This window comes from Oncorhynchus mykiss, chromosome 1 (assembly GCF_057628025.1).
Source record: "Oncorhynchus mykiss isolate SJ-2025 chromosome 1, ASM5762802v1, whole genome shotgun sequence".
Taxonomy (NCBI): domain Eukaryota; kingdom Metazoa; phylum Chordata; class Actinopteri; order Salmoniformes; family Salmonidae; genus Oncorhynchus; species Oncorhynchus mykiss.
Window position 1 is genome coordinate 68490020 of NC_143022.1, and position 27479 is coordinate 68517498.

At 45.1% G+C, this 27479-nt stretch overlaps 1 protein-coding gene across 6 annotated transcripts in view; it reads right to left on the reverse strand.

Moving 5' to 3' along the window:
- The window catches only part of plekhh2 (pleckstrin homology domain containing, family H (with MyTH4 domain) member 2), a 68609-nt gene that overhangs the window by 7257 nt on the left and 33873 nt on the right, over nucleotides 1–27479 (reverse strand). Inside the window, exons 3-22 of one of the 6 annotated variants that reach the window (XR_016496615.1) lie at nucleotides 23309–23371; nucleotides 22489–22638; nucleotides 22169–22252; nucleotides 21846–21927; nucleotides 21575–21754; nucleotides 13087–13973; nucleotides 12931–13006; nucleotides 12729–12823; nucleotides 12382–12559; nucleotides 12046–12182; nucleotides 5697–5810; nucleotides 5079–5165; nucleotides 4753–4911; nucleotides 4139–4219; nucleotides 3853–4032; nucleotides 1844–1952; nucleotides 1558–1670; nucleotides 1176–1355; nucleotides 485–582; nucleotides 185–357 (exon numbers count right to left, since the gene is read on the reverse strand). Coding sequence is in view for 4 of the 6 variants with exons in the window: in XM_090237496.1 (XP_090093622.1) it covers nucleotides 185–362; nucleotides 485–582; nucleotides 1176–1355; nucleotides 1558–1670; nucleotides 1844–1952; nucleotides 3853–4032; nucleotides 4139–4219; nucleotides 4753–4911; nucleotides 5079–5165; nucleotides 5697–5810; nucleotides 12046–12182; nucleotides 12382–12559; nucleotides 12729–12823; nucleotides 12904–13006; nucleotides 13087–13973; nucleotides 21575–21754; nucleotides 21846–21927; nucleotides 22169–22252; nucleotides 22489–22638; nucleotides 23309–23371 (3258 nt within the window). In the remaining 2 variants the exon portion in view is untranslated. Of the gene's footprint in view, nucleotides 1–184; nucleotides 363–484; nucleotides 583–1175; nucleotides 1356–1557; nucleotides 1671–1843; nucleotides 1953–3852; nucleotides 4033–4138; nucleotides 4220–4752; nucleotides 4912–5078; nucleotides 5166–5696; nucleotides 5811–12045; nucleotides 12183–12381; nucleotides 12560–12728; nucleotides 12824–12903; nucleotides 13007–13086; nucleotides 13974–21574; nucleotides 21755–21845; nucleotides 21928–22168; nucleotides 22253–22488; nucleotides 22639–23308; nucleotides 23372–27479 lie in introns of all 6 variants that reach the window. The other 5 variants (XR_016496614.1, XM_021608248.3, XM_021608243.3 and 2 more) reach the window with 5 other exon arrangements.

Sequence of the window (27479 nt, forward strand, 5' to 3'; positions counted from 1 at the left end):
AAAAGTGATTTAAGTATAAATGACCAAAGCCACCATAGACTGCCATATATGACCTGTTAATTACCAAAATTACAGAAGATTCCGTTAACTTTGGTAAATTACCGGTTAGCTCGGCAACCCAAGCATGCACACCCGTGCCTCTCTCCCTGTGTACACCAACTGGTAGAGAGCGTATGTGTTGTACCTGGTATGTATTGTTGAGGAAGTGAACAGGTACACTGAAGGGCAGTGAGTGGTGGTATGGGTTCCTGAGAAGGATAGACAGGATCTCCATACGGGACGCCCTGGCCTGGCGCTCACCCTTCTGCTGTGTCCGCTCTACCGACCTCTGACAGTAGATGGCGTATTTACCCACCTCTGTTCTGAGAGAGACACAGGGGAAAGTACAGTCAAATCGCAGGTAAACACAGGGTTGGGTGAGCAAATGAGCGACTAGGAAGTCAGACTAGGGACAATTTGCATGCGTGCGTGTGTGGGTGCTCACCTTGAGTCTCCATGCCTCTTAAGGTGTACCTGCAGCAGCCAAAGGAAGGGGTGCTGGGGCAGAAAAAGACCCACACACAGAGCCAGGAACTGCCAGCCCTGTAGAAGACCATACACACATACACTCCGATTTGTTAACTCCGTATACTAAACATCCGGAACACCTTCCTAATATTGCATTGTAAACCCAGCCGCATTGTAGTTCTTGACACAAACCGGTACGCCTGGCACCTACTACCATACGCAGTTCAAAGGCACTTGAATCTTTTGTCTTGCCTATTCACTCTCTGAATGGCACACATACACAATCCATGTCTCAACTGTCTCAAGGCCTAAAAATCCTTCATTAACCCGTCTCCTCCCCTTCATCTACACTGATTGAAGTGGATTTAACAAGTGCCATCAATAAGGGATGAAAACGTTCACCTGGATTCACCTGGTCAGTCTATGTCACGGAAAGAGCCAGTGTTCTTAATGTTTTGTACACTCAGTGGATAAGGGCAAACTCTGTTTAAATCCATTGCAGTTCACTAGTTCATATTCAAATACATACTCTGCATGCTACAGTTTAACGCATTCGCAACAATCTATTCATGGCCGCCAAAAGCCATTGTGTTTGTCAGGTGTGGACTGTATGTCGTTTTTCATGTACTCCTGCTGCCCCCGGATGGTGCAAGAGTGTGTATGTGTACCTGTAAGGGCCAGGGCTGCCCTTGGGGCTGTCTCTTGGTTGTCTGTTTGATGAGCTGACAGAATAACTCGTTCTGTAGCTCCGGGTGGGTCAGGCACACCTGCAAAGCACTCTGGGCCAGGGACACGTGGTAGTCAATAGCTGGAGCATCGATGGCCACGTTGATGAAGAGCTGGCATGTCTAGAAGAGTGGGAGAGAGGGGGACAGAAAGAGAGAGAGGAGATAGAAAGAGAAAGGAGGAGAGAGTCCTTGGAAAAAACGGACATAGCTCTTTGAATATCATTTATTGTCAAACGACTGCAATGCTAACCAACTCTCTTTGCGCGTACATGTCTGTTGGTGTGTGTGCGTGAGTGTTTGTGTGCGTGTGTGTGTGTCCTACCTTAAACAACTTGATGGCCTCAGTCTGCAGGGCCTGAGAGGGCAGGGTGGTGAGGGCAGAGACCAGACCCTCTTTACTGAAACACAGCATGGGGTGTCTCCAGCTCTGAGAGTCTGAACGAAAGAGCAAGAGAAAAATAGCAAGTTAGGAAAGCGCAGTCCAAACTATTGACATACTGAGGAGAAGTCTTGCACGCCCGACTTTACAGGCTCTTCAGCTGTTGAAAGTCACTAACTGTTGAGATACTGAATCAGACAAAAGTCAGGAAGAGCAGTATGACACTCACTTGGTTCTCCCTCCACATTGAGCAGTTTGCCCACCAACTGCTCAAACTCTGTGCCCACCTTGCCCAAAGTGGTGCCCGCTGCCACTGACAGGTGATACAGCCAAGCATCCTAAAGAAACCAGAAGACAGGACAGAACTTTCACGTAGCTTTAAGTGTTCATCCCCGTCGGATTTTTTCACACTGAAATGGATTTAATTGGGATTTTATGTCACCAATCTACACAAAATACTCCATAACGTCAAAGTGAAAAGAAAATGATATAAATGTTTACAAATTTATGAAAAATAAAATGCATTAACCCACTTTGTTACCTAAATAAGTTCAGGAGTAAAAATGTGCTTAACAAATCACTTTTTAAAAATGTATTTTTATACCTTTATTTAACTAGGCAAGTCAGTTAAGAACAAATTCTTATTTACAATGATGGCCTGCCGGCCAAACTCGGATGACACTGGGCCAATTGTGCGCCGCCCTATCACGGCCGGTTGTTTTACAGCCTGGATTCAAACCAGGTTGTCTGTTGTCTGTAGTAGTGACGCCTCTACCACTGAGCTGCAGTGTCTTAGACCACTGCGCCACTTGGGAGCAACATAAGTTGCATGGACTCATTATGTGTGCAATAATAGTGGTTAACATGATTTCTGAATGACTACCCCATCTCTGTACCCCCCACCCATACAATTATCTGTAAGGTCCCTCAGTTGATTAATGAATTACAAGCACAGAGTCAATCACAAAGAGCCGGGAGCTTTTCCAATGCCTGGCAAAGAAGGGCAACGATTGGTAGACGGGTAAAAAAAAAAACAGACACTGAATATCCCTTTGAGCATGGTAACGTTATTAGGCTTTGGATGGTGTATCAATACACCCAGTTACTACAAAGATACAGGTGTCCTTACAAACTGAGTTGCTAGAGAGAAAGAAACCGCTCAGGGTTTTCACCATGAAGCCAATGGTGATTTTAAAACATATACAGAGTTTAATGGCTGTGATGGGAGAAACCTGGATCGCTCAACAACATTGTAGTAACTCCACAATAGAAATGAAAAGGACGCCTATACAGAATAAAAATATTCCAAAACATGCATCCTGTTTACAACAAGGCATTATAGTAATACAGCAAAACAATACAAAAAAGTGGCAAAGGAATTAACTTTCTGTCCTGAAAACAAAGCATTATGTTTGGGGCAAATCCAACACAGCACCATAGAGTACCACTCTCCATATTTTCAAGCATGGTGGCTGCATCATGTTATGGGTATGCTTGTCATCGGCAAGGTCTGGTGACAATAACCTAAAACACAAGGTCAAATCTACACTGGCGTTGCTTACCAAGAAGACAGTGAATGTTCCCGAGTGGTCTAGTTACAGTTTTGACTTAAATCCGCTTGAAAATCTATGGCAAGACTTGAAGTTGGCTGTCTAGCAATAATCAACAACCAACTTGACAGAGCTTGAAGAATTTGAAAAGAACAATGGTCAAATATTGCACAATCCAGGTGTGCAAAGATTTTAGCGACTTAGCTACCCAAAATACTCACAGCTGTAATTGCTGAAAAAGATGTCTCTAACATGTATTGACTTAGGGGGTGAATGAATACCTATTTAAATGTGTGTTTTATAAAGAAAAAAAAAAAAAAAAACTTTGACATTACAGAGTGTTTTGTGTAGATCTTTGACCATTTTATCCCCATTAAATACATTTAAATTCCACTTTGTAACACAATAAAATGTTAAGAAATCTGGGCGGGGGGGGGGGGGGGGGGGACTTATGATAGGCACTGTACAGTATATTGGCTAAATACTGCAGTATTAGCAGTATCTACCACTTGGGTAAAGCATGGTGCTTGCAACACCTCAGTTGTGGGTTTGATTGTAGCATATGGAACACGTACTAAAATGTATTCCCTGTAGGTAATGTTTGTGTCTGTGTGACCATACTGTACTGGCTTTTTATCATGGGATGTTCTCTACCATGCATCCATACTGATTTTGGCTCCTCTCATACCTTCTCATGTCGGGATTCAATGAGCAGGTAGGTGGGGCCCTGCTCCTGGGGATGGACAGCTATGGTGTGGGGCGGGGCCTCTAAGCCCCTCCCGCATGACTTCAGCTCCTCATCCGAGTCATGTGACCTGTCCACCTCCTCCACCCGAGCCTCCCACAGCTTGATCTGACCTAGGGGGAACTGATGGGGCACACAAGCACACACACATGCACACTGCGTGTTGGTATGGTGAATGGGAAGATAGGTGAGAGTAGAGTGTGTGAGTATTAGTGAAGGAGTTGTGTACCTTGTCTTCCTGACTGCGGAAGTAGTAGAGTGTTTTACCGATGAGGGCACACCACACCCGCTTGGAGTAGCCATGTTTCACCTGACAGAGATACAAAAAAAGTTACCTTCACTTCAATGAGGCACTGGTCATTGGTAACCACCTTAGTCAACCAAATGTCAACAGTCAACTCATAGAGTCATAGTTCAAATAGAGAGTTTAAGGGTCAATCTGCAGTTCAAACAATAACAAAGCCTTGCACCTGGCCACTGTTTTGGTAAACAGAGATGCAGAAATGAGTAGGGCTGAAGAAATGTAACCACTCTAAAATGTATAGACAGAGCTATGGATGCAAGGGCATATCATCCATGATATCAAAATGCTAGTTTAAACAACATTTTGAGGCTGTACAAGGTTTGTTTACAATGACATTGTTTATAAACAAAGGAGTAAAAAAAGCTTATATTTCGGGTTCTGATTGGGTTAGACAGTTGAACTAAGCTCATGAGGCATTTATAAGTTATATTCCTCAAGAACCAATAGATATATATTATGAATTTTAAAAAGTAACAAAACGGATGTAGCCCCTTTAAAGTTCATGGCTATCAGGGATATTTAGTGATGTAAGTCAGAACCTTGATGAGGTGGCCCTTCATCCCGGGTCGTATCTCAGGCTGAGCAAAAAGTGGGCTGGCTGTTTTGACCCTCAGAACACTCTGTAGAACCCTCAGCCACTCCTCTAGCAGGTTGGGAGAGTCTGCCTTCAGATAGTATACCCTCTTCCCTGTAACAATCTGAGATCACACACGCACGGCACGCGCACAAACACATACAGGAAATGATAGTTAATGCTAAAAATGTGCAGGCAAATATCCACATGAACACACTCCTGCTCTCTCTGTCGCGCACACACACACACACACACACACACACACACACACACACACACACACACAAGTACCTGGAGCACTTGCTTCCCATCACCGCGGGCGATGCTACTGGTGGCGTTGACCTCAATCTGACCCTGTGGTCTCCGGATGACATCACTCTGGGAAGACCAATCACATGGGCTTGTTCAGTAAATGACATAAGTGAGTGTTACAGTTCACTAAACCAAATCATCAGAGCAGTCATGAGAGCTACAGACGTAGAGCTTCATTTGATCACTCTTTTGTTGACGTGTATTGTATTCAAGGTTTAATAAAAAGGCTTCTAAAGTTTGTAATTTCCACTTTAAAATGTCAGACTTCAACAAAAAATGTATATTAATTATAATCCACATAATAATTCACATTTCCTGTTGCTACAGGTTTATTTGAGCAAACTGGCTCAAATTAAGATCAGTTTTCTGTAGACTTGAGCCTGTACAAGGAGACATGGCAGAAAAGCACACACTAAATATAACCTCAGCTATATATAAACCCATAAATAACAGATCCAAACTGTGTCAGTCCACATTCATTTCAAAGCAAACTCTTGAGGACAGTTGGTATACATGATTTGAGCGAGTGTGTGTGTGTGTGTGTGGGTGTGTGTGTGTGTGTGTGTGTGTGTGACTGTGTGACTTTCTTTAACTGACCGGTGACTTGTAATAGAGCAGCTCTCCATCTTTGAGGACAAACCAGCGCCTCTTCCATGTCTTCTTCCACGTCTTCACCATCTTCAGGAGGTACCCTGACTTCTCCATGGGCTCCTAGAAACCCATGAGGCGGGGAGTGGTGTGTGAGTATAGTATCAGCTGTAGGGTATACAGTGCATTCGGGAAGTATTCAAACCCCTTGACTTTTTCTACATTGTGTTATGTTATAGCCTTATTCTAAAACTGATTAAATCGTTTCCCCCCCTCAATCTACACAATACCCCATAAAGACAAAGCAAAAACAGGTTTTTAGAAGCGTAACTAGTCTCCCAGCGTAACTAGTCTCCTGAATGCCAAGCGTAACTAGTCTCCCAGTCCCTGCCTCTGAAAAACATCCCCACAGCATGATGCTGCCACCACCATGCTTCACCGTAGGGATGGTGCAAGGTTTCCTCCAGACATGACGCTTGGCATTCAGTTCAAAGAGTTCAATCTTCATTAGGTCAGAGAATCTTGTTTCTCATAATCTGAAAGTCCATTAGGTGCCTTTTGGAAAACTCCAAGTGGGCTAGCATGTGTATTTTACTGAGGAGTGTCTTCTGCCTGACCACTCTCTGGAAGGTTCTCACATCTCCACAGAGAAACTCTGGAGCTCTGTGAGAGTGACCATTGGGTTCTTGGTCACCTCCCTGACCAAGGCCCTTCTCCCCCGATTGCTCAGTCTTCCATTTAAGGATATGATGGCCACTGTTTTCTTGGGGACCTTCAATGCTGCAGAAATGTGTTGGTATTCTTCCCCAGATTGTCACAGGTCAGGTTTTCTCCCTTGAGTGGACTACCTGTGGTTGCCACTGAAGAGCACCCTTGGGTTTATTCTAGTATCCAGGTGACCCTGATTTGGCTTATTGGGATCACCAGTTGGATGACTATTTAGGTTCCTCTGTGGACTGTGCCAGTTGCTCAGTTCTCATGTTTTGTTCAATGTTCTCGTGTGCCCTTGCTTTGTTGTTTTGCTATGAAGACCTTAAGTAAATATTCTGGACTTACCCTTACCTCTGCCTGCAGTGTTTCTCTGCGCCTGGGTTCAAGTTCGTACTAGCACTAATATCACAGTAGACCTGAACCACTGGCCCAGTCCACAGAGGAACCTAAATAGTAATCCAGCAGGTGATCCCAATCAGGGTCACCTGGATACTAGAAGAAACCCAGGGATGCTCTCCAGTGGCAACCACAGGTAGTACATTCAAGGGAGAAAACCTGACTTGTGACAGGAGCTTATCGTTCTGGCCATCCGGATTGACAACCGGCTTCGGGAATGTCGTCATGAGCGGATGGAGGGGTCCCGAGTTGGTTCCAGTGTTTCGGGCTCCGCTGAGGGAGTCGATTCTTCATTTGTTCCACTGCCGTATGCTGAGCCTGTCCACCGTCAGGGTTCTCAATGTGGCTATGGTTCTCCTTCAGAGGAGCCGATGCAATTGGGAGGCACCACACTTTCCGCTCTGGAGAGTCAGATACAATCTCCAACAACTGATACGGTACGCACCTCGCACATTAGCTCGCCAAAAGAGGCTGCCACTCACTAAGCTGGACACTCCGTTGTCGGTCACTATGCTAGATGGTCAACCCCTAGGGCCTGGGAAGGTGAAACAACTCACCATGCCTATTCAGCTACAAGTTCTGGATGACCATGTGGTGCTTATCCAGTTACATCTGGTGGACTCTCCTGAGCTTCCCCTGGTTCTTGGACATCCATGGCTTTCCACCCATAATCTTCAAATTGACTGGCCTTCGGGAAGAGTTCTGGGATGGAATCCTTCATGCCAGTTCACCTGCCAGCAACTCTCTCCACACCTTTCCGGTCCTGCTCGTCTGGAGACTTCCAATCCTCCTGTTCCTCTGGCTGGGAATGACATGCTTGATCTTTCCCGCGTACCTCAGGATTACTGGGATTTGGGTCAGGTCTTCAGCAAACAGAGGGCCAGCAAACTACCTCCTCACAGGCCCTACAATTGTGACATCTACCTCCTGTCCGCCACCACTCCTCAGAGAGGGCTGTATTCTCTCTCAGGTCCAGAGACTGCAGCCATGAACAGTTATATTGAGGAGGCGCTGGCAGCTGATTTTATTCAGCTGTCCACTTCACCTGCAGGAGCTGGTTTTTTCTTTGTTGGGAAGAAGGATGGGGGATTACGTCCCTGTATTGATTACCGGGGTTTAAATAATATTACCATCAAGAACCGTTATCCCCTTCCATTTATGTCATCAGCTTTTAAGAGGCTCCAGGGAGTTACGGTTTTGTCTAAATCGGATTTACAGAACGCATACAATCTGGTGTGCATCAGACAGAGAAGAGTGGAAGACAGTGGAAGACAGTGGAAGACACTCCTAATGGACATAATGAGTACCGGGTCATGCCGTTTGGACTTACTAATGCTCCAGCCGTTTTCCAGGCCCTGGACAATGATGTGCATCACGACTTCCTTCACCAGTTCGTGTTTGTGTTCCTGGATGACATCCTCATCTTCTCCAAGTCCATGGTTGAACACGTCCAACATGTCCGGCAGGTTCTTCAAAGACTCCTCGCTCATCATCTGTTCATGAAGGCCAAAACGTGTGAGTTTCACGTTCCTCAGATCTCCTTCCTTGGGTATATCGTGTCTCAGGGCTGTGTACTAATGGACTCCAAAGAGGTAGGAGCGGTGGTCAACTGGCCGTGACCCAGCACGGTCAAGGAAGTTCAGCGTTTTTTGGGTTTCGCTAATTTCTACCAGATATTTGTGAGAAACTTAAGTGTTGTGGCAGCGTCATTGACAATGCTCAACAAGGGCTCGGCTGGGCATATATGCTGGACCCTGCTGCTGAGAAGGCATTCCAGGACCTGAAACGTTGTTTTCTTCCTGCACCCATTCTCGTTCTTGCAGATCCTTCTCTCTCCTTCGTGGTAGAGGTGGATGCCTCTGATGTTGGCGTGGGGGGGAAGTTCTGTTTCAGCGCTCGGTGAAAGACCAAGCTTCATCCCTGTGCCTTCTTCTCCAGGCATCTCACTCCAGCGGAGAGGAACTATGATGTCGTTAATCGGGAGCTTCTTGCGGTCAAACTGGCTTTGGAGGAATGGCGACACTGGTTGGAGGGTTTGGAACATCCCTTTACGGTTTGGACTGACCACAAGAACCTGGCCTACATCCAGGAGGCTAAACGCCTCAACCACCGACAGGCTCATTGTGCTCTCTTCTTCACTTGGTTCAGATTCATGTTATCATACCGTCCGGGGTCTAAGAACGTGAAGCCGAATGCCCTTTCTCGCCAGTTCCAGTGAGGATTGGCCGCTTGAATCCCTCATTCCCAGGTTGCTAATCCTCGCGCCAGTGTCCTGGTGTATAGAGACTGTAGTGAGGGAGGAGCAGGGTAGGAGGCAGTTCCAGACGGCTGTCCACCTAACAGACTTTTCTGTTCCTCTTGGGGCACGGTCCAAGGAACTTCAGTTCACTCGTCGCGTTTCACCTCTCATCCGGGAGGGCAGCGAATGCTAGAGTTTTTGAGGAGGAGGTTTTGGTGGCCCTCGGCGGAGGCAGACACTCAGACCTTTGTGGCTGCCTGTCCGACATGCGCCCGGTACAGGACTTCTCGTCAGCAGTTTCTGGGGCTTCTTCATCCACTGCCAACACCTTCTCGACCCTGGTCCCATCTCTCTATGGATTTCATCACGGGCCTTCCATCCTCAGAGGGACACACGGCCATCCTGGTCATTGTGGACCGCTTTTCCAAGGCGGCACATTTAATTCCGCTGCCTAAGCTTCCATTTGCCATTCAGCATTATTTCCGCCTCCACGGACTTCCTCTGGACATAGTCTTCGACCGGGGCCCCAGTTTGCCTCCAGACTTTGGAGGGCATTCTGTACTCTTCTGGGGTAATCAGCCAGTATGTCCTTGGGTTATCACCCTCAGTCCAACAGTCAAACTCAGTGGGTGAACCAGGATCTGGAGAACACCTTACAATGCTGTGTGTCCGCCAACCCCCCCCACTTGGAGTCAGCACCTTCCCTGGGTGGAGAATGCTTACAACACTCTCTAGTGTTCCTCCACTGGCCTGTCACCATTCCAGGTGTTATACGGTTACCAGCCCCCCTTGTTTCCAGATCACGACTCATCTCTCGTTGCCGCTGGACATGGAAGAGGGCTCGTCAGCGCTCCTGAGGTCCTCAGCTCGGGTTCAACGACAGGCCAACCGTCATCGCCGCCTGAGTCCCCTCCTCCGTTCAGGCCAGATGGTCTGGTTGTCTACTAGGGATCTGCCTCTACGCGTGGAAGTTGATTCTCTGGTACGTTGGGCCATTCAAGGTTCTACGGCGCATCAATCCAGTGGTCTATCGTCTTCCCAGGTCCATGAGGGTTCATCCTAATTTCCACATCTCCAGACTTAAGCCTGTGATGTTCATTCCTCTGGTTCCAGCCATTCGGCCTCCACCTCCGCCTCGCATGATAGTGGGACAGCCAGCCTATACGGTGCGAAGCATCCTCTCCAGTCGTCAGTTCCGGCGAGGGACTCAGTATCTCGTGGACTGGGAGGGTTACGGGCCTGAGGAACGTTCCTGGGTTCTGGCCCGGGACATTTTGTACCCAGGACTCATTCGGGTCTTCCGTCGATGTTCAGCTGCCCGTGGTGGAACCCTTACCTCTGCCTGCTGTGTTTCTCTGCGCCTGGGTCCAAGTTATTACTAGCACTAATGTCACACAGATCTGTGCCTCGAAACAATCCTGTCTCGGAGCTCTACGGACAATTCCTTCGACCTCATGGCTTTTCTCTGACATGCACTGTAAACTGTGTGACCTTATATAGACAGGTGTGTGCCTTTCCAAATCATGTCCAATCAATTGAATTTACCACAGGTGGACTCCAATCAAGTTGTAGAAACATCTCAAGGATGATCAATGGAAACAGGATGCACCTGAGCTCAATTTCAGGTCTCATAGCAAAGGGTCTGAATACTTTATATATATATATATATATATATATATATATATATATATATATATATATATATATAAAATACAACTTATTTACATATCTATTATTATAATTTTTTTAATTTTACCCAATTTCGTGGTATCCAATTGTTGTACTACTATCTTGTCTCATTGCTACAACTCCCGTACGGGCTCGGGAGAGACGAAGGCTGAATGTCATGCGTCCTCCGATACACAACCCAACCAGCCGTACTGCTTCTTAACACAGCGCGCATTCAACCCGGAAGCCAGCCGCACCAATGTGTCGGAGGCTACACCGTGCACCTGGCAACCTTGGCTAGCGTGCACTGCGCCCGGCCCGCCACAGGAGTCGCTGGTGCGCGATGAGACAAGGAGATCCCTACCGACCAATCCCTCCCTAACTCGGACGACGCTAGGCCAATTGTGCGTCGCCCCACGGACCTCCCGGTCGCGGCCGGTTACGACAGAGCCTGGGCGCGAACCCAGGGACTCTGATGGCACAGCTGGCGCTGCAGTACAGCGCCCTTAACCACTGCGCCACCCGGGAGGCCCATATCTATTTATTATAGAAAAAAATATTTTCTCCCCAATTTCTCATCGCTCTAACTCCCCAACGGGCTCGGGAGAGGCGAAGGTCGAGTCATGCGTCCTCCGAAACATGACCCGCCAAGTCGCGCTTCTTAACACCCGCTCGCTTAACCCGGAAGCTAGCTGCACCAATGTGTCGGCCCGCCACAAGGAGTCGGCCTACCACCATGACGTGGAAATGCATGAAAAGTTTATCAGCAGATGAAAAAAAGTTATGGACTTCACATGGTGATTAACTATAGTTGATCATACAAATCTTCAATAGGCTAAATATCGAGGGTAGGCTATTATTTGATTTGCTGGTGACATGATGATCGGTGCTTGGTTGCCAATTATCAAATAAAATGATTATCCACAATTTCATCATATAACCTGTCCACGTTATCAGCAAACTCTTATCAAGAGAGCGTGCGCCAAAACCAGATTGGGCAAGTTCGCTGTATTATTGGAACAGTTAATGAGACAAAACCATCGGTAGAGTTGAAAATGCAATGGAAACACATATAACTTAGATTTTTTAATTCGGTACATACATGGGAACATAACTGCTAAAGTGTTTTTTATGTGCAGTACGTCATCACGCAGCGCCTTTTTATCCGCAACGAGTCAGTTTGATGGAAACGCCCCTCTGGTGGCGTATTGTATCATGCAGATTTTAGAATATTGGAATGAAAATCAAATCAAATCAAATCAAATCTGTCGCCAGTTGGATGGAAACCTAGCTATAGATATAGAGAAACGTGGCTTGTGCTCAACAAAAAGACAATGTTCTTACACTCTTGCCGTTGTCGCGGGTGCTGGAGCAGGTCTTGGGCAGTTTCTGCTCTGGCTCAGAACACTCTGTGTCAGTAGAGTAGGCATCAGGAGGAATGGCATAGTCACTCTCTGATGTCATGGACGACATGGACACTGCTGGACAAGCAGGGACAACACAAACAGTCATGAGAACATGGTAATAAACACGTATGGATTTGGTTTTAATATGAAGCAATGTGAGATGCGTACTCTTGTGTGAGTTTTCTTGTAGTGTGTGTGTGAGTGTGTATGTGTGTGAGGTGTCTGACCGTGTGTGTCTGTATTTATGAAGAGTCTGTGTGTGTGCGCGCAGTACCTCTCTTGAGGGAGCGGGGGCTGCCGGGGTTGCTGTTCTTGCGGGAGCCGGATCTAGAGGGGTGTGAGCTACATTTAGATGCTTCCTCTACTTCTGAGCTGGACGACTCCTCTGAGCTGGACGACGACTCTGAGCTGCACGACTCTGAGAATGGACTAGTACTCAGCAGAGTGGCTTTCTAGAGAAGGTAATACACACCATCAGCTTGACACACACACACACACACACACACACACACACACACACACTAGAGGGTCACATTAAAAGCAGGACTTCTGTGGGTGACACACACACACACAGTATATTTGCACACTCACACGTACACACGTACACATGCACACACCTACCCCCTTCAGCGTAGTGTAAACAGGCGTGGTCATGTTCTTATAGATGAGGGATGTGTAGAGCACAAAAGCAGGGTACGAGGACTGGAGGGAGGGGTCTGGAACAGAAATGACAGTTCAATCAGCCAATCACAGAGCCTTCTACAAAACACAGGGCCAATGGCAGAACGGTACTGACCCAGTAATTTCGTCTTCTCTCGCTCACCTTTGCTTGTCTGGTCTGTACATGAGGTCTCTGACAGCCTGATGCCAGACTTAGCCACTGCATATATCCGGCTTTCCTAAAGTAACAGTCAACACAAGCAAAGCATAAAACACTCAAAGTATGTACAATAAAAGGTAGATAGAACTTAGTGCTCACCCAGGAGGGGAATCTGTGTAGAGGGGGTGTTGGTGGTTTGCTCCCTGGCACCGTGGGAGGGGGGTCTGGGTTCTCTGGGGGCTCCTCTTCGTCTGTGGCGAATGAGGCTGGTGAGGTGCTCAAGGTTGGCTTGGTGGCTGGCTGAGGTGGAGTGTCTCTACTTGTCTCCATGCTGACCTCCTGTTCCTGATCCAGGTCGGTCTCCTGGGGCCTAAGGGGGCGGAGCATGCTGATGGCATTGCGTGTCCGTCCATGAGCCGCCTCCGTGCTGATTGGCGGCTGGCTCAGGTGTCTCTTGGCCAGGGCCACGCTCATCACTCCAAATCCAGCGGTCGTCCGCAGGCGGGGCTGCTTGGGGGAGGCAGGGAGGTCCCTGGAGTCCTGGGTGGAGGTGGGGCGCTTGGGGGTGAGGGTGGGGGTGAGGATGGGGCTAGGGGTGTTGGAGGGGTCACTGGAGGAGGACGAAGAGTCTAGTCTCTGGGACTGGAAGCGTTTGTTGAGTTCGTCCGAGGAGCAGTCCTCAAGCTTCCTTTCCCTGACCCCGTCCTTCTCCGCCAGACCCCCCTCCCCGGACCCCGGCAGGTGGAAGTGGGGGCGCTTAGTACGCTCCATGTCATCATCGAACAGAGAGCTGCTGTCATCGGACGCCGTGAGGTAGGTATCGCTGCCGGGACGGCTGTACTTCAGAGGACACCCCCCTCCCTCACTGAAACGTCCACCCTCGCCCTCTGAAGCAGCATTGGTGAGCACAGAGGACACACAGCGAAACTCTGGCCCTCCTGCGCTCTCACACACACTCTCAGACTCCTCCTCTGAGGTAGCATCCGCTGCTCTGTGGCCTCCACTCTCTGCCCCGGAGGAGTATGATGTCTGGTTAGTGCCGTTATCTGTCAAAGTAAACAAACACACTCCATGTCAATATCATGTACCAAATAACATACCAAATCAATGTTCTTCAACCCTGGTACTGGGGACCCACAGACGATGCTGTGCAGGCTTTTGAATTATGATTAGTTAAGCTTCATAAGGTGTGTTAGCACAAAACTATGAAATAACACACATGGAATAATGTAGTAACCAAAACATTTGTTAAACAAATCAAATATATTTTATATTTGAGATTCTTCAAAGTAGCCATCCTTTCCTTGATGTCAGCTTTGGTTACTACAGAATTCCATATGTGTTATTTCATAGTTTTGATGTCTTCACTATTATTCTACAGTTGAAGTCGGAAGTTTACATACACTTAGGTTGGAGTCATTAAAACTCGTTTTCAACCATTCCACAAATTTCTTGTTAACAAACTATAGATTTGGCAAGTTGGTTAGGACATCTACTTTGTGCATTACACAAGTCATTTTTCCAACAATTGTTTACAGACAGAGTGTTTCACTTATAATTCACTGTATCACAATTCCAGTGGGTCAGACGTTTACATACACTAAGTTGACTGTGCCTTTAAACAGCTTAGAAAATTCCAGAAAATTATGTCATGGCTTTAGAAGCTTCTGTTAGGCTAATTGACATAATTTGAGTCAATTTGAGATGTACCTGTGGATGTGTTTCAAGGCCTACCTTCAAACTCAGTGCCTCTTTGCTTGACATCATAGGAAAATCAAAAGAAATCAGCCAAGACCTCAGAATTGTTTTTTGTAGACCTCCACAAATCTGGTTCATCCTTCGGAGCAATTTCCAAACGCCTAAAGTTACGACTTTAATCTGTACAAACAAAAGTATGCAAGTATAAACACCATGGGACCACGCAGGAAGAAGACGCGTTCTGTCTCCTAGAGATGAACGTACTTTGGTGCGAAAAGTGCAAATCAATTCCAGAACAACAGCAAAGGACCTTGTGAAGATGCTGGAGGAAACAGGTATAAAAGTATCTATATCCACAGTAAAACGAGTCCAATATCGACATAACCTGAAAGGTCGCTCAGCAAGGAAGAAGCCACTGCTCCAAAACCACCATAAAAAAACAGACTACGGTTTGCAACTGCACATGGGGACAAAGATCATACTTTTTGGGGAAATGTTCTCTGGTCTGATGAAACAAAAATAGAACTGTTTGACCATAATGACAATCGTTATGTTTGGAGGAAAAAGGGGGAGGCTTGCAAGCTGAAGAACAGCATCCCAACCGTGAAGCATGGGGGTGGCAGCATCATGTTGTGTGGTGCTTTGCTGCAGGAGGGACTGGTGCACTTCACAAAATAGATTGCATCATGAGGACGGAAAATTATGTGGATATATTGAAGCAACATCTCAAGACATCAGTCAGGAAGTTAAAGCTTGGTCGCAAATGGGTCTTCCAAATGGACAATGACCCCAAGCATACTTCCAAAGTTGTGGAAAAATGGCTTAAGGACAACAGTCAAGGTATTGGAGTGGCCATCAGAAAGCCCTGACCTCAATCCTATAGAAAATTTGTGGGCAGAACTGAAAAAGCATGTGCGAGCAAAAAGGCCTACAAACCTGACTCAGTTACACCAGCTCTGTCAGGAGGAATGGGCCAAAATTCAACAAACTTATTGTGGGAAGCTTGTGGAAGGCTACCCGAAACGTTTGACCCAAGTTAAACAAGTTAAAGGCAATGCTACCAAATACTAATTGAGTGTATGTACACTTCTGACCCACTGGGAATGCGATGAAAGAAATAAAAGCTGAAATAAATCATTCTCTCCATGATTATTCTGACATTTCACATTCTTAAAATACAGTGGTGATCCTAACTGACCTAAGGCAGCGAATGATTACAAGGAATGAATGTCAGGAATTGTGAAAACTGAGTTTAAATGTACTTGGCTAAGGTGTATGTAAAGTTCCGACTTCAACTGTACAATGTAGAAAATAGTATAAAATAAAGAAAAAACCTTGAATGAGTAGGTGTGCCCAAACTTTTGACATGAAGCCATTCTAATAGAACTTTTTGAATGGAATGTATGGGACACGATACTAAGGCTACCATTACTTATCATACAAGCACTGTTTTGGTACAAATTATATATACAGTGGGGCAAAAAAGTATTTAGTAAGCCACCAATTGTGCAAGTTCTCCCACTTAAAAAGATGAGCGAGGCCTGTAATTTTCATCATAGGTACACTTCAACTATGACACACAAAATAAGAAAAAAAAATCCAGAAAATCACATTGTAGGATTTTTTATGAATTTATTTGCAAATTATGGTAGAAAATACGTATTTGGTCAATAACAAACAAGCAAGATTTCTGGCTCTCACAAACCTGTAACTTCTTCTTTAAGAGGCTCCTCTTTCCTCCACTCGTTACCTGTATTAATGGCACCTGTTTGAACTTGTTATCAGTATAAAAGACACCTGTCCACAACCTCAAACAGCCACACTCCAAACTCCACTATGGCCAAGACCAAAGAGCTGTCAAAGGACACCAGAAACAAAATTGTAGATCTGCACCAGACTGGGAAGACTGAATCTGCAATAGGTTTGAAGAAATCAACTGTGGGAGCAAATATTAGGAAATGGAAGACATACAAGACCACTGATAATCTCCCTCGATCTGGGGCTCCACGCAAGATCTCACCCCGTGGGGTCAAAATGATCACAAGAACGGTGAGCAAAAATCCCAGAACCACACAGGGGGACCTAGTGAATGACCTGCAGAGAGCTGGGACCAAAGTAACAAAGCCTACCATCAGTAACACACTACACTGCCAGGGACTCAAATCCTGCAGTGCCAGACGTGTCCCCCTGCTTAAGCCAGTACATGTCCAGGCCCGTCTGAAGTTTGCTAGAGAGCATTTGTATGATCCAGAAGAAGATTGGGAGAATGTCATTTGGTCAGATGAAACCAAAATATAACTTTTTGGTAAAAACTCAACTCGTGTTTGGAGGACAAAGAATGCTGAGTTGCATCCAAAGAACACCATACCTACTGTGAAGCATGGGGGTGGAAACATCATGATTTGGGGCTGTTTTTCTGCAAAGGGACCAGGACGACTGATCCGTGTAAAGGAAAGAATGAATGGGGCCATGTATCATGATATTTTGAGTGAAAACCTCCTTCCATCAGCAAGGGCATTGAAGATGAAACGTGGCTGGGTCTTTCAGCATGACAATGATCCCAAACACACCGCCCGGGCAACGAAGGAGTGGCTTCGTAAAAAGCATTTCAAGGTCCTGGAGTGGCTTAGCCAGTCTCCAAATCTCAACCCCATAGAAAATCTTTGGAGGGAGTTGAAAGTCCGTGTTGCCCAGCAACAGCCCCAAAACATCACTGCTCTAGAGGAGATCTGCATGGAGGAATGGGCCAAAATACCAGCAACAGTGTGTGAAAACCTTGTGAAGACTTACAGAAAACGTTTGACCTCTGTCATTGCCAACAAAGGGTATATAACAAAGTATTGAGATAAACTTTTGTTATTGACCAAATACTTATTTTCCACCATAATCTGCAAATAAATTCATTAAAAAAAATCCAACACTGTGATTATCTGCATTTTTTTTCTCATTTTGTGTGTCATAGTTGAAGTGTACATATGATGAAAATTACAGGCCTCTCATCGTTTTAAGTGGGAGAACTTGCACAATTGGTGGCTGACTAAACACTTTTTTGCCCCACTGTATATACATATATCATTCTAATCCTCAGATATCACACATTTTTTTTTTTATCATTAGGAGAATGCTGAAATTTGATCCTCTCAATTTCCACCACATTTCTGGATACGTTTAAAGAAAACATACATAAGGGACACTTGGTTCATTTTATTGTGTTCTCCACTCCACCTCAAACATTTTAAGCAATCATTGGGCTGTATATGTACCAATCATTTATTCGATATGGCCATGTGAATCCTGTCCAACTAGAACCAAAGTAGCTGGCTGGTGGTCATTTTGGAAATGGGGTCTTTCAGAGTATAATAGATGATTCAATCTGCAATGGCACTATACATCTTTATGTAGTAGTTGACTCACTTTGTGAAAGTGACCTGTCTCTCAGCTGGACATAATGCATTCCTATGGGATTTTATTGACGTGTACAGGGCAGGTTTCCAGTCAAATTACTTAAAATGTACACAAAACAAAATATCATATTATACATCATTGCATTCAGTAGATTTAGTAGATTTCAAATATTACTTTTAGAGTGTTAACCTGTAAACTATTGGAACTATCCATGAAAACCACATGTTCACTACTTTTCAACAAAATAAATAAAGGATATGTATATATGGCATCTTTGGGCCATTTTATTGTGTTTTCCAGACCCCCTCAAACATTTTAAGCCATCATTGGGCTTTAGGAACCAAATATTATTATTATTATTTTTCCACCTTTATTTAACCAGGTAAGCCAGTTGAGAACAAGTTCTCATTTACAACGTCGACCTGGCCAAGATAAAGCGAAGCAGTGCGACAAAAAAACAACACAGAGTTACACATAAACAAACGTACAGTCAATAATACAATAGAAAAATCTATGTACAGTGTGTGCAAATGTAGAAGATTCGGGAGGTAAGGAAATAAATAGGCCATAGAGGCAAAATAATTACAATTTAGCATTAACACTGGAGTGATAGATGTGCAGATGATGATGTGCAAGTAGAGATACTGGGGTGAAAAAGAGCAATAGGATAAATAACAATATGGGGGTGAGGTAGTATGGTGTGCTATTTACAGATTCACTGTACCTGTACACAGCCATTGAAAAGCTGCTGCGACAGCTGATGCTTAAAGTTAGAGAGGGAGAAATAAGAGTCCAGCTTCAGTGATTTTTGCAATTCGTTCCAGTCATTGGCAGCAGAGAACTGAAAGGAAAGGTCGGCCGAAGGAAGTGTTGGCTTTGGGAATGACCAGTGAAATATACCTGCTGGAGCGTGTGCTACAGATGTTGCTGGGTGACCAGTGAGCTAAGATAAGTCGGGGCTTTACCTAGAAAAGACTTATAGATGACCTGGAGCCAGTGGGTTTGGCGACGAATATGTAGTGACGGCCAGCCAACGAGAGCATACAGGTCGCAGTGGTGGGTAGTAAATGAGGCTTCGGTGACATAACGGATGGCACTGTGACAGACTACATCCAGTTTGATGAGTAGAGTTTTATGGAGATATGGCTTTGTGAATCTTTTCCAATACGACCAAATGCAGCTGGTTGGCAGCTGTACACAAGCCCTGAGTGGAGCAGCATACTACTGAGATGAACTTGATCAACCAAGTCAATTTCTCCTGTTGACTCTCTCTCAATGCCACACACCTGTCACTAATTATCAGGCCTGCCCTGATAGGCTCATTCACCTTCAGTTGGTATTTAAATCCTGTCAAGCCATTCCTCAGGTTTCTTTCCAGTTGTGTGCGTCCAAGTTAAGAGTACGTTTGTTTCCTATTTTCCATGTCTATTTTAGTTAAGTTATAACATTAAGAGGTCGTGTAATTTCCTTATTTGAGATATATTGGATTCATCCTCATCACCTTTACGTTATGCAACCTGCTTACAAGGTCTCTCCTTTGTTGCAGATCCACACACAAATGCAACTTTACCATGTTCAACCACAAGTAATTTAATAAATATGGACAAAATCTGTGCTGGAACAAAAACAAAAAAAGTACCACAATAAAATAACAATATGGGGTAAAGTGACTATGCATAGATAATAAACAGCGAGTAGCAGCAGAGTGTAATTGCAAATAGTCCAGGTGGCCCTTTGATTCATTGTTCAGCAGTCTTGTGGCTTGGGGGTAGAAGCTGTTAAGGAGCCTATTGAACCTAGACTTGACGCACCGGTATCGCTTGCTGTGGGGTAGCATTAGAGAACAGTCTATGACTTGGGTGACTGGAATCGTTGACAATTTTTTGGGCCTTTTTCTGACACAACCTACTATATAGGTCCTGGATGGCAGGAAGCTTGGCCCCAGTGATGTACTGGGCCGTATGCACTACCCTCTGTAGTGCCTTATGGTCGGATACTCGAGCAGTTGCCATACCAGGCGGAGATGCGACTGGTCAGGATGCTCTCGATGGTGCAGCTGTAGAACCTTCTGAGGATCTGGAGATTCATGACAAATCAAGTCTCCTGAGGGGGAAAAGGTGTTGTCATGCCCTCTTCATGACTTTCTTGATGTGTTTAACCATGATAGTTTGTTGGTGATGTGGCCACCAAGGAACTTGAAACTCTGAACCCCCTCCACTACAGCCCTGGCGATGTGAAGGGGGCTGTTCGGCCCTCCTTTTCCTGTAGTCCACGATCATCTCATTTGTCTTGCTCACGTTGAGGGAAAGGTTCTTGTCCTGCCACCACACTGCCAGGTCTCTTACCTCCTCCCTATAGGCTGTCTCATTGTTGTCGGTGATCAGGCCTACCACCGTTGTGTCGTCAGCAAACTTAATGATGGTGTTGGAGTCGTGCTTGGCCACGCAGTCATTGGTGAACAGGGAGTGCAGGAACACGCAGCCTTGTGAATGTTGGCTTCTGGTTGGGATATGTACGTACGGTCACTGTGGGGACGACGTCGTCGATGCATTTATTGATGAAGCCGGTGACTGAGGTGGTGTATTCCTCAATGCCATATTCTAGTCTGTGCTAGCAATAGAACGGACGGTAGAGGTGGGTTACCCACTCGCCCAAAAAATTCTCATCTCCGCCCCCTTTATTTCCTTCATGTGAATGACGGGGATTAAGGCCATTATATCCTTTGCGTCCGACTCATTATAGAAAATACCTTCGTCCAGTTCGAGGTGAGTAATTGCTGTTCGGATATCCAGAAGCTCTTTTCGGTCATAAGAGCATCAACATTATGTACAAAAGAAGTAAAAAATAAGTTACAAACAATGCCAAAAAAACACACAAAATAGCACAATTGGTTAGGAGCCTGTAAAACGGTCACAATTAAGGTCACAATCAGAATTGTCTATATTATCTGTGTTTTTTTTAGTTGGTAGATAACATTAGTTTGGCATGATATTACCATATTTTCTTCTACCAGGAAATCCACATGGCAGTCATTTTATTAAAATGGCCACCCTGATTGACTGACAGGCTTCCCAGACAGCCTCAATCTTTAAAATGTTCCTTAAGATATCTAGTATTAATGTACCAAGTTTGATACTTGTATCATAAAATGGAACAATAAATTCACCTATACACTGGACTAGTGGTTCTCCTGGACCAGAAGTGAAGAACATACGATGTAGGATCTTAATTTGATCAGTCTTCTGATGCTAAGAATTGTCCTGTGGAGCAGGAAATGCAAACGTGTAGTATATTCAAAGTTTAAAAAGGTTTTTAAACTTTGTAATTTCCACTTAAATGTCAGACATGATTTGCCTTAACAAACAATGTATCAACACCTACAAAAATCTCCATGAATTATAATTCACATTTCCTGTTGCTGCAGGATAATTTTCCTGCTGTAGAAAACAGGCTCAAATGAAGATCCTACATCTGTAGTACGACATTGAGTCATAGAAATTATCAGTGGTGGTCATCCAGTAGATATGAGGAGGTAGGGACTGACCAGTGTTGTTCCCCCCTTCGGCCTCGGGCTGGGTTCTGAGGGTCCTCTGGACGGGCTCGGGGCCTGTTAGGACCTGGGGGTTCTTCCCTCGTACCTGGAAACAGCCAAACGTCAGGCTGCTGAGACGCTGGGCTTCCCCGGGCTTAGACTGGACACCAACTCCTCGCTTTTGCTCCAGGGCTGGAACACATACATGAAACGGAGACTTTAAAATGTCTAGCCAGGGGACTTGGGTGTGTGTGTGTGTGTGTGTCTTTCCTGTGGTCCTTACCCTGCATCTGTTTCTGTATCTCCTGGATCTGAGCCTCCTGCTGAATGTTGGTCTCTCTAAGAGCAGCATTCTCCACCTCAAACTGGGAACAGCACAAACTCTTGTAACACCAAAAAGCATCAACACTAATACTATACAAAAACACACACGCTTGATTTACTTTCCTTGTGGTGGCCAAACAATTGATTCCCATTGAAAGTCCTATTTCCCTGACCCTAATTGCAACCCTATAAGCCTAAAATAGCATTTTTCCTTGTGGAGACTGGCAAAACGTTTTCCTTGTTTTGTTATCCTTGTGAGGACATACACTTGATGTACTGTACCTCACACAGCTTCAGCATCACCCACTCTTTGATCTTTGCTGCTTTCTCCTCCACAGTCTTAGCATCCTGGGCTCGGATCTGTTTCTGGTAAGGGAGAGAGACAGATATCAACACTGATCTAGGATCAGCATACCCTCCCCACAATCCTAACCTTAACCATTACGGGGGGAAAGAACAAAACTGACCTTAGATCACTGTCTAGTGGCAGCTCTTTACCTACTCCTCCAGCTGTAGTCACAAACACTGTTCTAGGATCAGCTTACCCTCCCACAATCCTAAACTTAACCATTAAGGGAGAAAGTCTAGGGACAACTGTTTACCTGCTCCTCCAGCTGTGTCTCCAGCAGGGTGATGACATCATCCTTCTCCTGTAGGAGAGACTGTAGGTCCTGACAGCGTTTGAACAACCGCACCTCAGAGTCACCTGACTGACCGTCTGGAGCCTTCGCCTTCTCCTCCATCCACTGCACCTGAGAGAGACACACACACACTGTTACAAAGAGTATGCATACGCACACATCACACATAATAGAATGAGCTCAAGAAATATACAGGTAACTTCCCAAATAAAGGAAACACCTGAGTAAATGAGGTGTATGTCAAAGTATGTCAAAAGGACAGGTGTGGCTCCTGAGTTAATTAAGCAATTAACATCCCATCATGCTTAGGGTCATGTATAAAAATGGTGGGCAGGCCATTATTTTGGCTACCATGGCTATGGCCCCATAGGATGAAAAAGCCCCCATCCACAGGGCACGAGTGGTCACTGAAGGGTTTGACGAGCATGAAAACATGTAAACCATATGCCATGTCTCAGTCACCGGATCTCAACCCAACTGAACACTTATGGGAGGTTCTGGAGTGGTGGCTGAGAAGACAGTTTCCACCACCATCAAAACACCAAATGATGGAATTTCTCAGGCAAGAATGGTGTTGCATCCCTCCAGTAGAGTTCCAGACATGTGTAGAATCTATGCCAAGGTGCATTGAAGCTGTTCTAACTAGTGGTGACCCAACACCCTATGAAGACACTTTGTTGGTGTTGCCTTTATTTTGGCATTTACCTGTACATGTAACACATACACACACACACACACACACACACACACACACACACACACACACACACACCTCATTTACCTGCTGGTGAGCTTTGAAGGCACGTTTGTCTGCCTCTACCACCTGCGTCTCCAGCTGCTGAATCTGTAAGGGGGAGAATGATGGACGACATGTTTATGTTCCATGTTTACATACACAGTCCCTGACTACATCCTCAGTCCCACTCCCCTCACTTGCACTGAATGATGTGAACGAGACCTTTCATTCCCCTCTTGGTCTAGCACATTAACACAATGTTTCTGCAGTCTTAGAGGAGAAATATCAACCTCCGCTCAAGCCCAAATGCAACAACTACATCCAAATAAAGAATGGGAGGTGGTGCATATTAGACATAGTGAGTGTCATTACTGATAACACTTCCTGATTTATGTTCCTAAATGGAAGAGGGAACCGTTACATTCTCCAAATGCTCTTGCCTTGAGCATCCATTGTCAAATATATTTTGTATTCGATTAAATTTTTTTTTTACTAATAACAAAAATGCATCTATGTCATCACTAAACCTGTATAGTAAAGACTAACTCTTTGCCTACTTATGTGAGACTTGACTCCTGTTGTACTGCCCCTCTTGGTTACGGCTACAGTGTGTTACACGGAAGTCTGGTTGGACGTGAAAGTGTACGGGTGACAAGTCTCATGGTTACAGCCGGTCCTTTGTGTGCCCTGACCAGAGAGGACTCTTAGAAAGCTGCCAGGCTCGTGTTAAACCACAGAGACACAGAGAGCGCCATTAATACCAGAGAACACCACTGTTTACACTGCAACGAGACGCCTAACAGATCTAGTGCACTTCGCACGCCACTTGGTCACAATTACAGTGGAAACACCCACGCACGGGCACGCACGGGCACGCATACATACACACACACACACACACACAAAGGAAAGAACGCACTGACGCGCACACAGACACAGCTTTGTGGGAACGGGGAATGTGGAAGAACTTATGAGTAGCATTCCTGTCAAATGCCTCAGCTCAAAGTGGCGGAAGTGGCAGAGAAACCAATGTCTTCTGAGGAGGCACACGAAGAATCCCCAGCCCTCTGACAAACACGGCCTTAGAATGTGCCGCAACAAAGTCCCATTACAGCAGCGGCATTCTATCCAAAACACACACACACAGTCCAGTATTCTGTGATCATGACATCATGGTGAGGCTATAGTGGAGCCTGTATAGACTGGAGAGCTGGCTCCAGAGTTGCTGTTGGACTCTCATTGCTCTGGCACTGGTTCTACTCAGCAATGTGTTTCCCTTTAGTTCTAGTAACTGGGAAATGGACCCAGCCCAGCCGGACCCAGAGGTTAGCTGATGCTATGCCCTTACACACACACACACACACACACACACACACACACACACACACTCAGAGTTTCCATTGCAGGAGAATAATACGTTTGGAAGACTCGCCATGTGGATCAAAACTGTAATGTATGGGTTTTCTGTGTGTGTGTGTGTGTGCGCGTGTGTGTGTGAGTGTGTGTGTGTGTACATAGGGAGCAAGAACCAAGGACGTTGTTTTATGGATATTTCAGTAGACCTAAAAGCCTAGTGAAATATTTTAAAAAGGGCAGTCAGTGAAGGCAGTGGTACACAGCAAATCCTGTCTGAACCAGTCGGGTCCGCTCTGTCTTCCAACTCCGGCTGAGGGAAGGAAGGCCTGGAGCCTATTCACAGCAGGGGCAGACTGTACACAATTGTACACACACACTACCCTAACTGTGGCCAGTGTTGTGCCAGCTGGACCAAAGGGTGTGTTCAGATCAAAAACACACATGAAACCTGCAGAGGGGTTGGGTTAAATGTGGAAGATACATTTCGGTTGAATGCATTGAGTTGTGCAACTAAACCCTTTCCCCTTTTCAATACGGCACCATACACACACACAGGGCATAAGCGACATCCTTTTTTTTGTTACTTATTTTTACTCAGTCAGGGTTTCAACTCATTTTTAGATAGATAAATGAATCTAGCCAGCTATCTAAAAGTAATCATGGCAGATTTACAGACCGGGCACGTGCTCAGGGGCCCTGACCTCCGATATCACATTAATATGGCATAAGTTATGGCAAAATTTCAGGAAATTAGCTTTAAAACTTCAACAATTTCTCCCCCCCCCTCTGCAAAATGTGCAGGAAATTGGATGTAAAACTGCTAATTTATCTCTCCGCGCCATGGCAAAGTATATAGAGAGTATAATTGCATGACATGAGTTATACATTCTACATATGTAGAAGTTCAGAAAACTTGCTTTAAAAGTGCAAAATGTTATCCATGCCCTATGACAAAATATGAAGAATTGCAGGAAATTTAAGCTAAAACTTTGTCAAGAGGGGGGCCACTTAAATGTTTTGCCCACTAGGTGGGGGCCCCCCAACCAAATCTCGCTTAGGGTCAGCCCTGCACACACATACAAATGGACACACGCACATGCACACAAAGGGGCAGGCAGACAAGCACACACACACACACACACACACACACACATCTTCTTAGGAAGGATTCTTCAGAGCCCAAGGCCGTCCACAAATGACAACCCACAGCTTTCTCTCAATGCACAGATATAGCATCAGGCAGAGAATAGAACTGTAATTACAGGCAGGGAATTCCATGGTGGCATAATGAGGCTGAGACTCAGATTTTTCACTTTAAAAGTATGCCAAACAAAAACCATCGATTGCAAAGTTAACCCTTTACACTCATGGGAATTGGCCGATATGCAAAGGGCAAAATTGAGATGCTTCTTACAGAAGACATATGAAAAGCATATGCATAAACATGGTAGCAATTGAAAAGGAACAGTTTGGAGATTATAGGAAAATTATTTGACCAAAAGTTGAGAACACAACAGTTCACCTGACACGAGACCGAATCCAAAAATTACACTTTTGATTTTGTTCATTTGACAATTTTACTGTACCCTTCGTTGCATTTGTTGATAAAAGAAATCAGAAAATAATCTGGATACATTCAGTAACACGATAAGGATATTCCTGGAAAATGTGGGGTAGGTGCAACAAAAGACAAAATAATTACAAGGGTTCTCAGTGAGAGGACTAACTGGTGTCTCCAAGTGGTCACACACCTCTCCAAAAAGCCTGTTCTTATTGTCAATTTATTAAAAAAAACAATGTCAAAGTGTTAAGCTTTCACAATGCAATTCAGGGAAACAGATCAACATTTTGGTGCATATAGAATGAAGTTGTGACTGCATTCAGCAAATGTCCTTCGCCAATAGACAAACATACCCTGCGTTGTTCTGAACAGAATGAGCCTATGACGCCATGTCATCTTGTAACTCTACATCACACATGGTGATTATAAACGTTGACACTGTATATAACATTAGTTTTATGATATGGAAATGTGAAGTGCACATTTGGACTCACAGGTGTTAGGCTTGCTTGCATGACTTCAAATCGGTATTTATTGATCCTCAATGTCTCATCTTTTAAAATATATAGAGTCCTCTTAATTTACAGCATTTTCCTCACTCAGACAAAGAAACGTGCAAAAGTTGCCCAATTAGCGGGAGGGATGGTGGCAACTTCTTGACGCGCGAGGTGCTCAAGTTCAGAACAGCTGCCAGTCAAAACCCATCCAGCGCTGTGAAGCGCAGTCAGAGCACTGGTGTCATGTATAGCAGGTTACTGTACAGCCACTGTGTTTATCAGAGCCCAAATCTGCCATTTTCAAGTTGTATATGGGTATAAGTATAAAGGGCTACACAAGCCATACAACTCCATGCACGAGCCATACAACTCCATGCACGAGCCATACAACTCCATGCACGAGCCATACAACTCCATGCACGGCTTATTATGTCAGAGTTAATGGACTGCTGTCTTTCCATCGGCCCTATACAGTGGTGTAGTGGTGCCTGGAGAAGTGGGTCCTGTGTGAAGGAATGGCACCCTGTGTGAAAAATGCTGTTTTCCTTTAGATTTGTCAGATTTCCACTCTCAAAATCACACTTGAAAAAATATACTAAAATGTTAAGTTCTAAGTCCACAACAATGCTTAAACCACATCAGCAGACCGTCTGGGGGAGAACAACAATAATAAATGTCTGGGAGGGTGTAATTGCCCTTTTAATTCAATTGAGCAAAACAAATTATTATTTATTTATGAATTGATCTTTAATTAAATGAGTTGACTCTTCACATGGGATGATTTCACTGAACAACAAAAGAA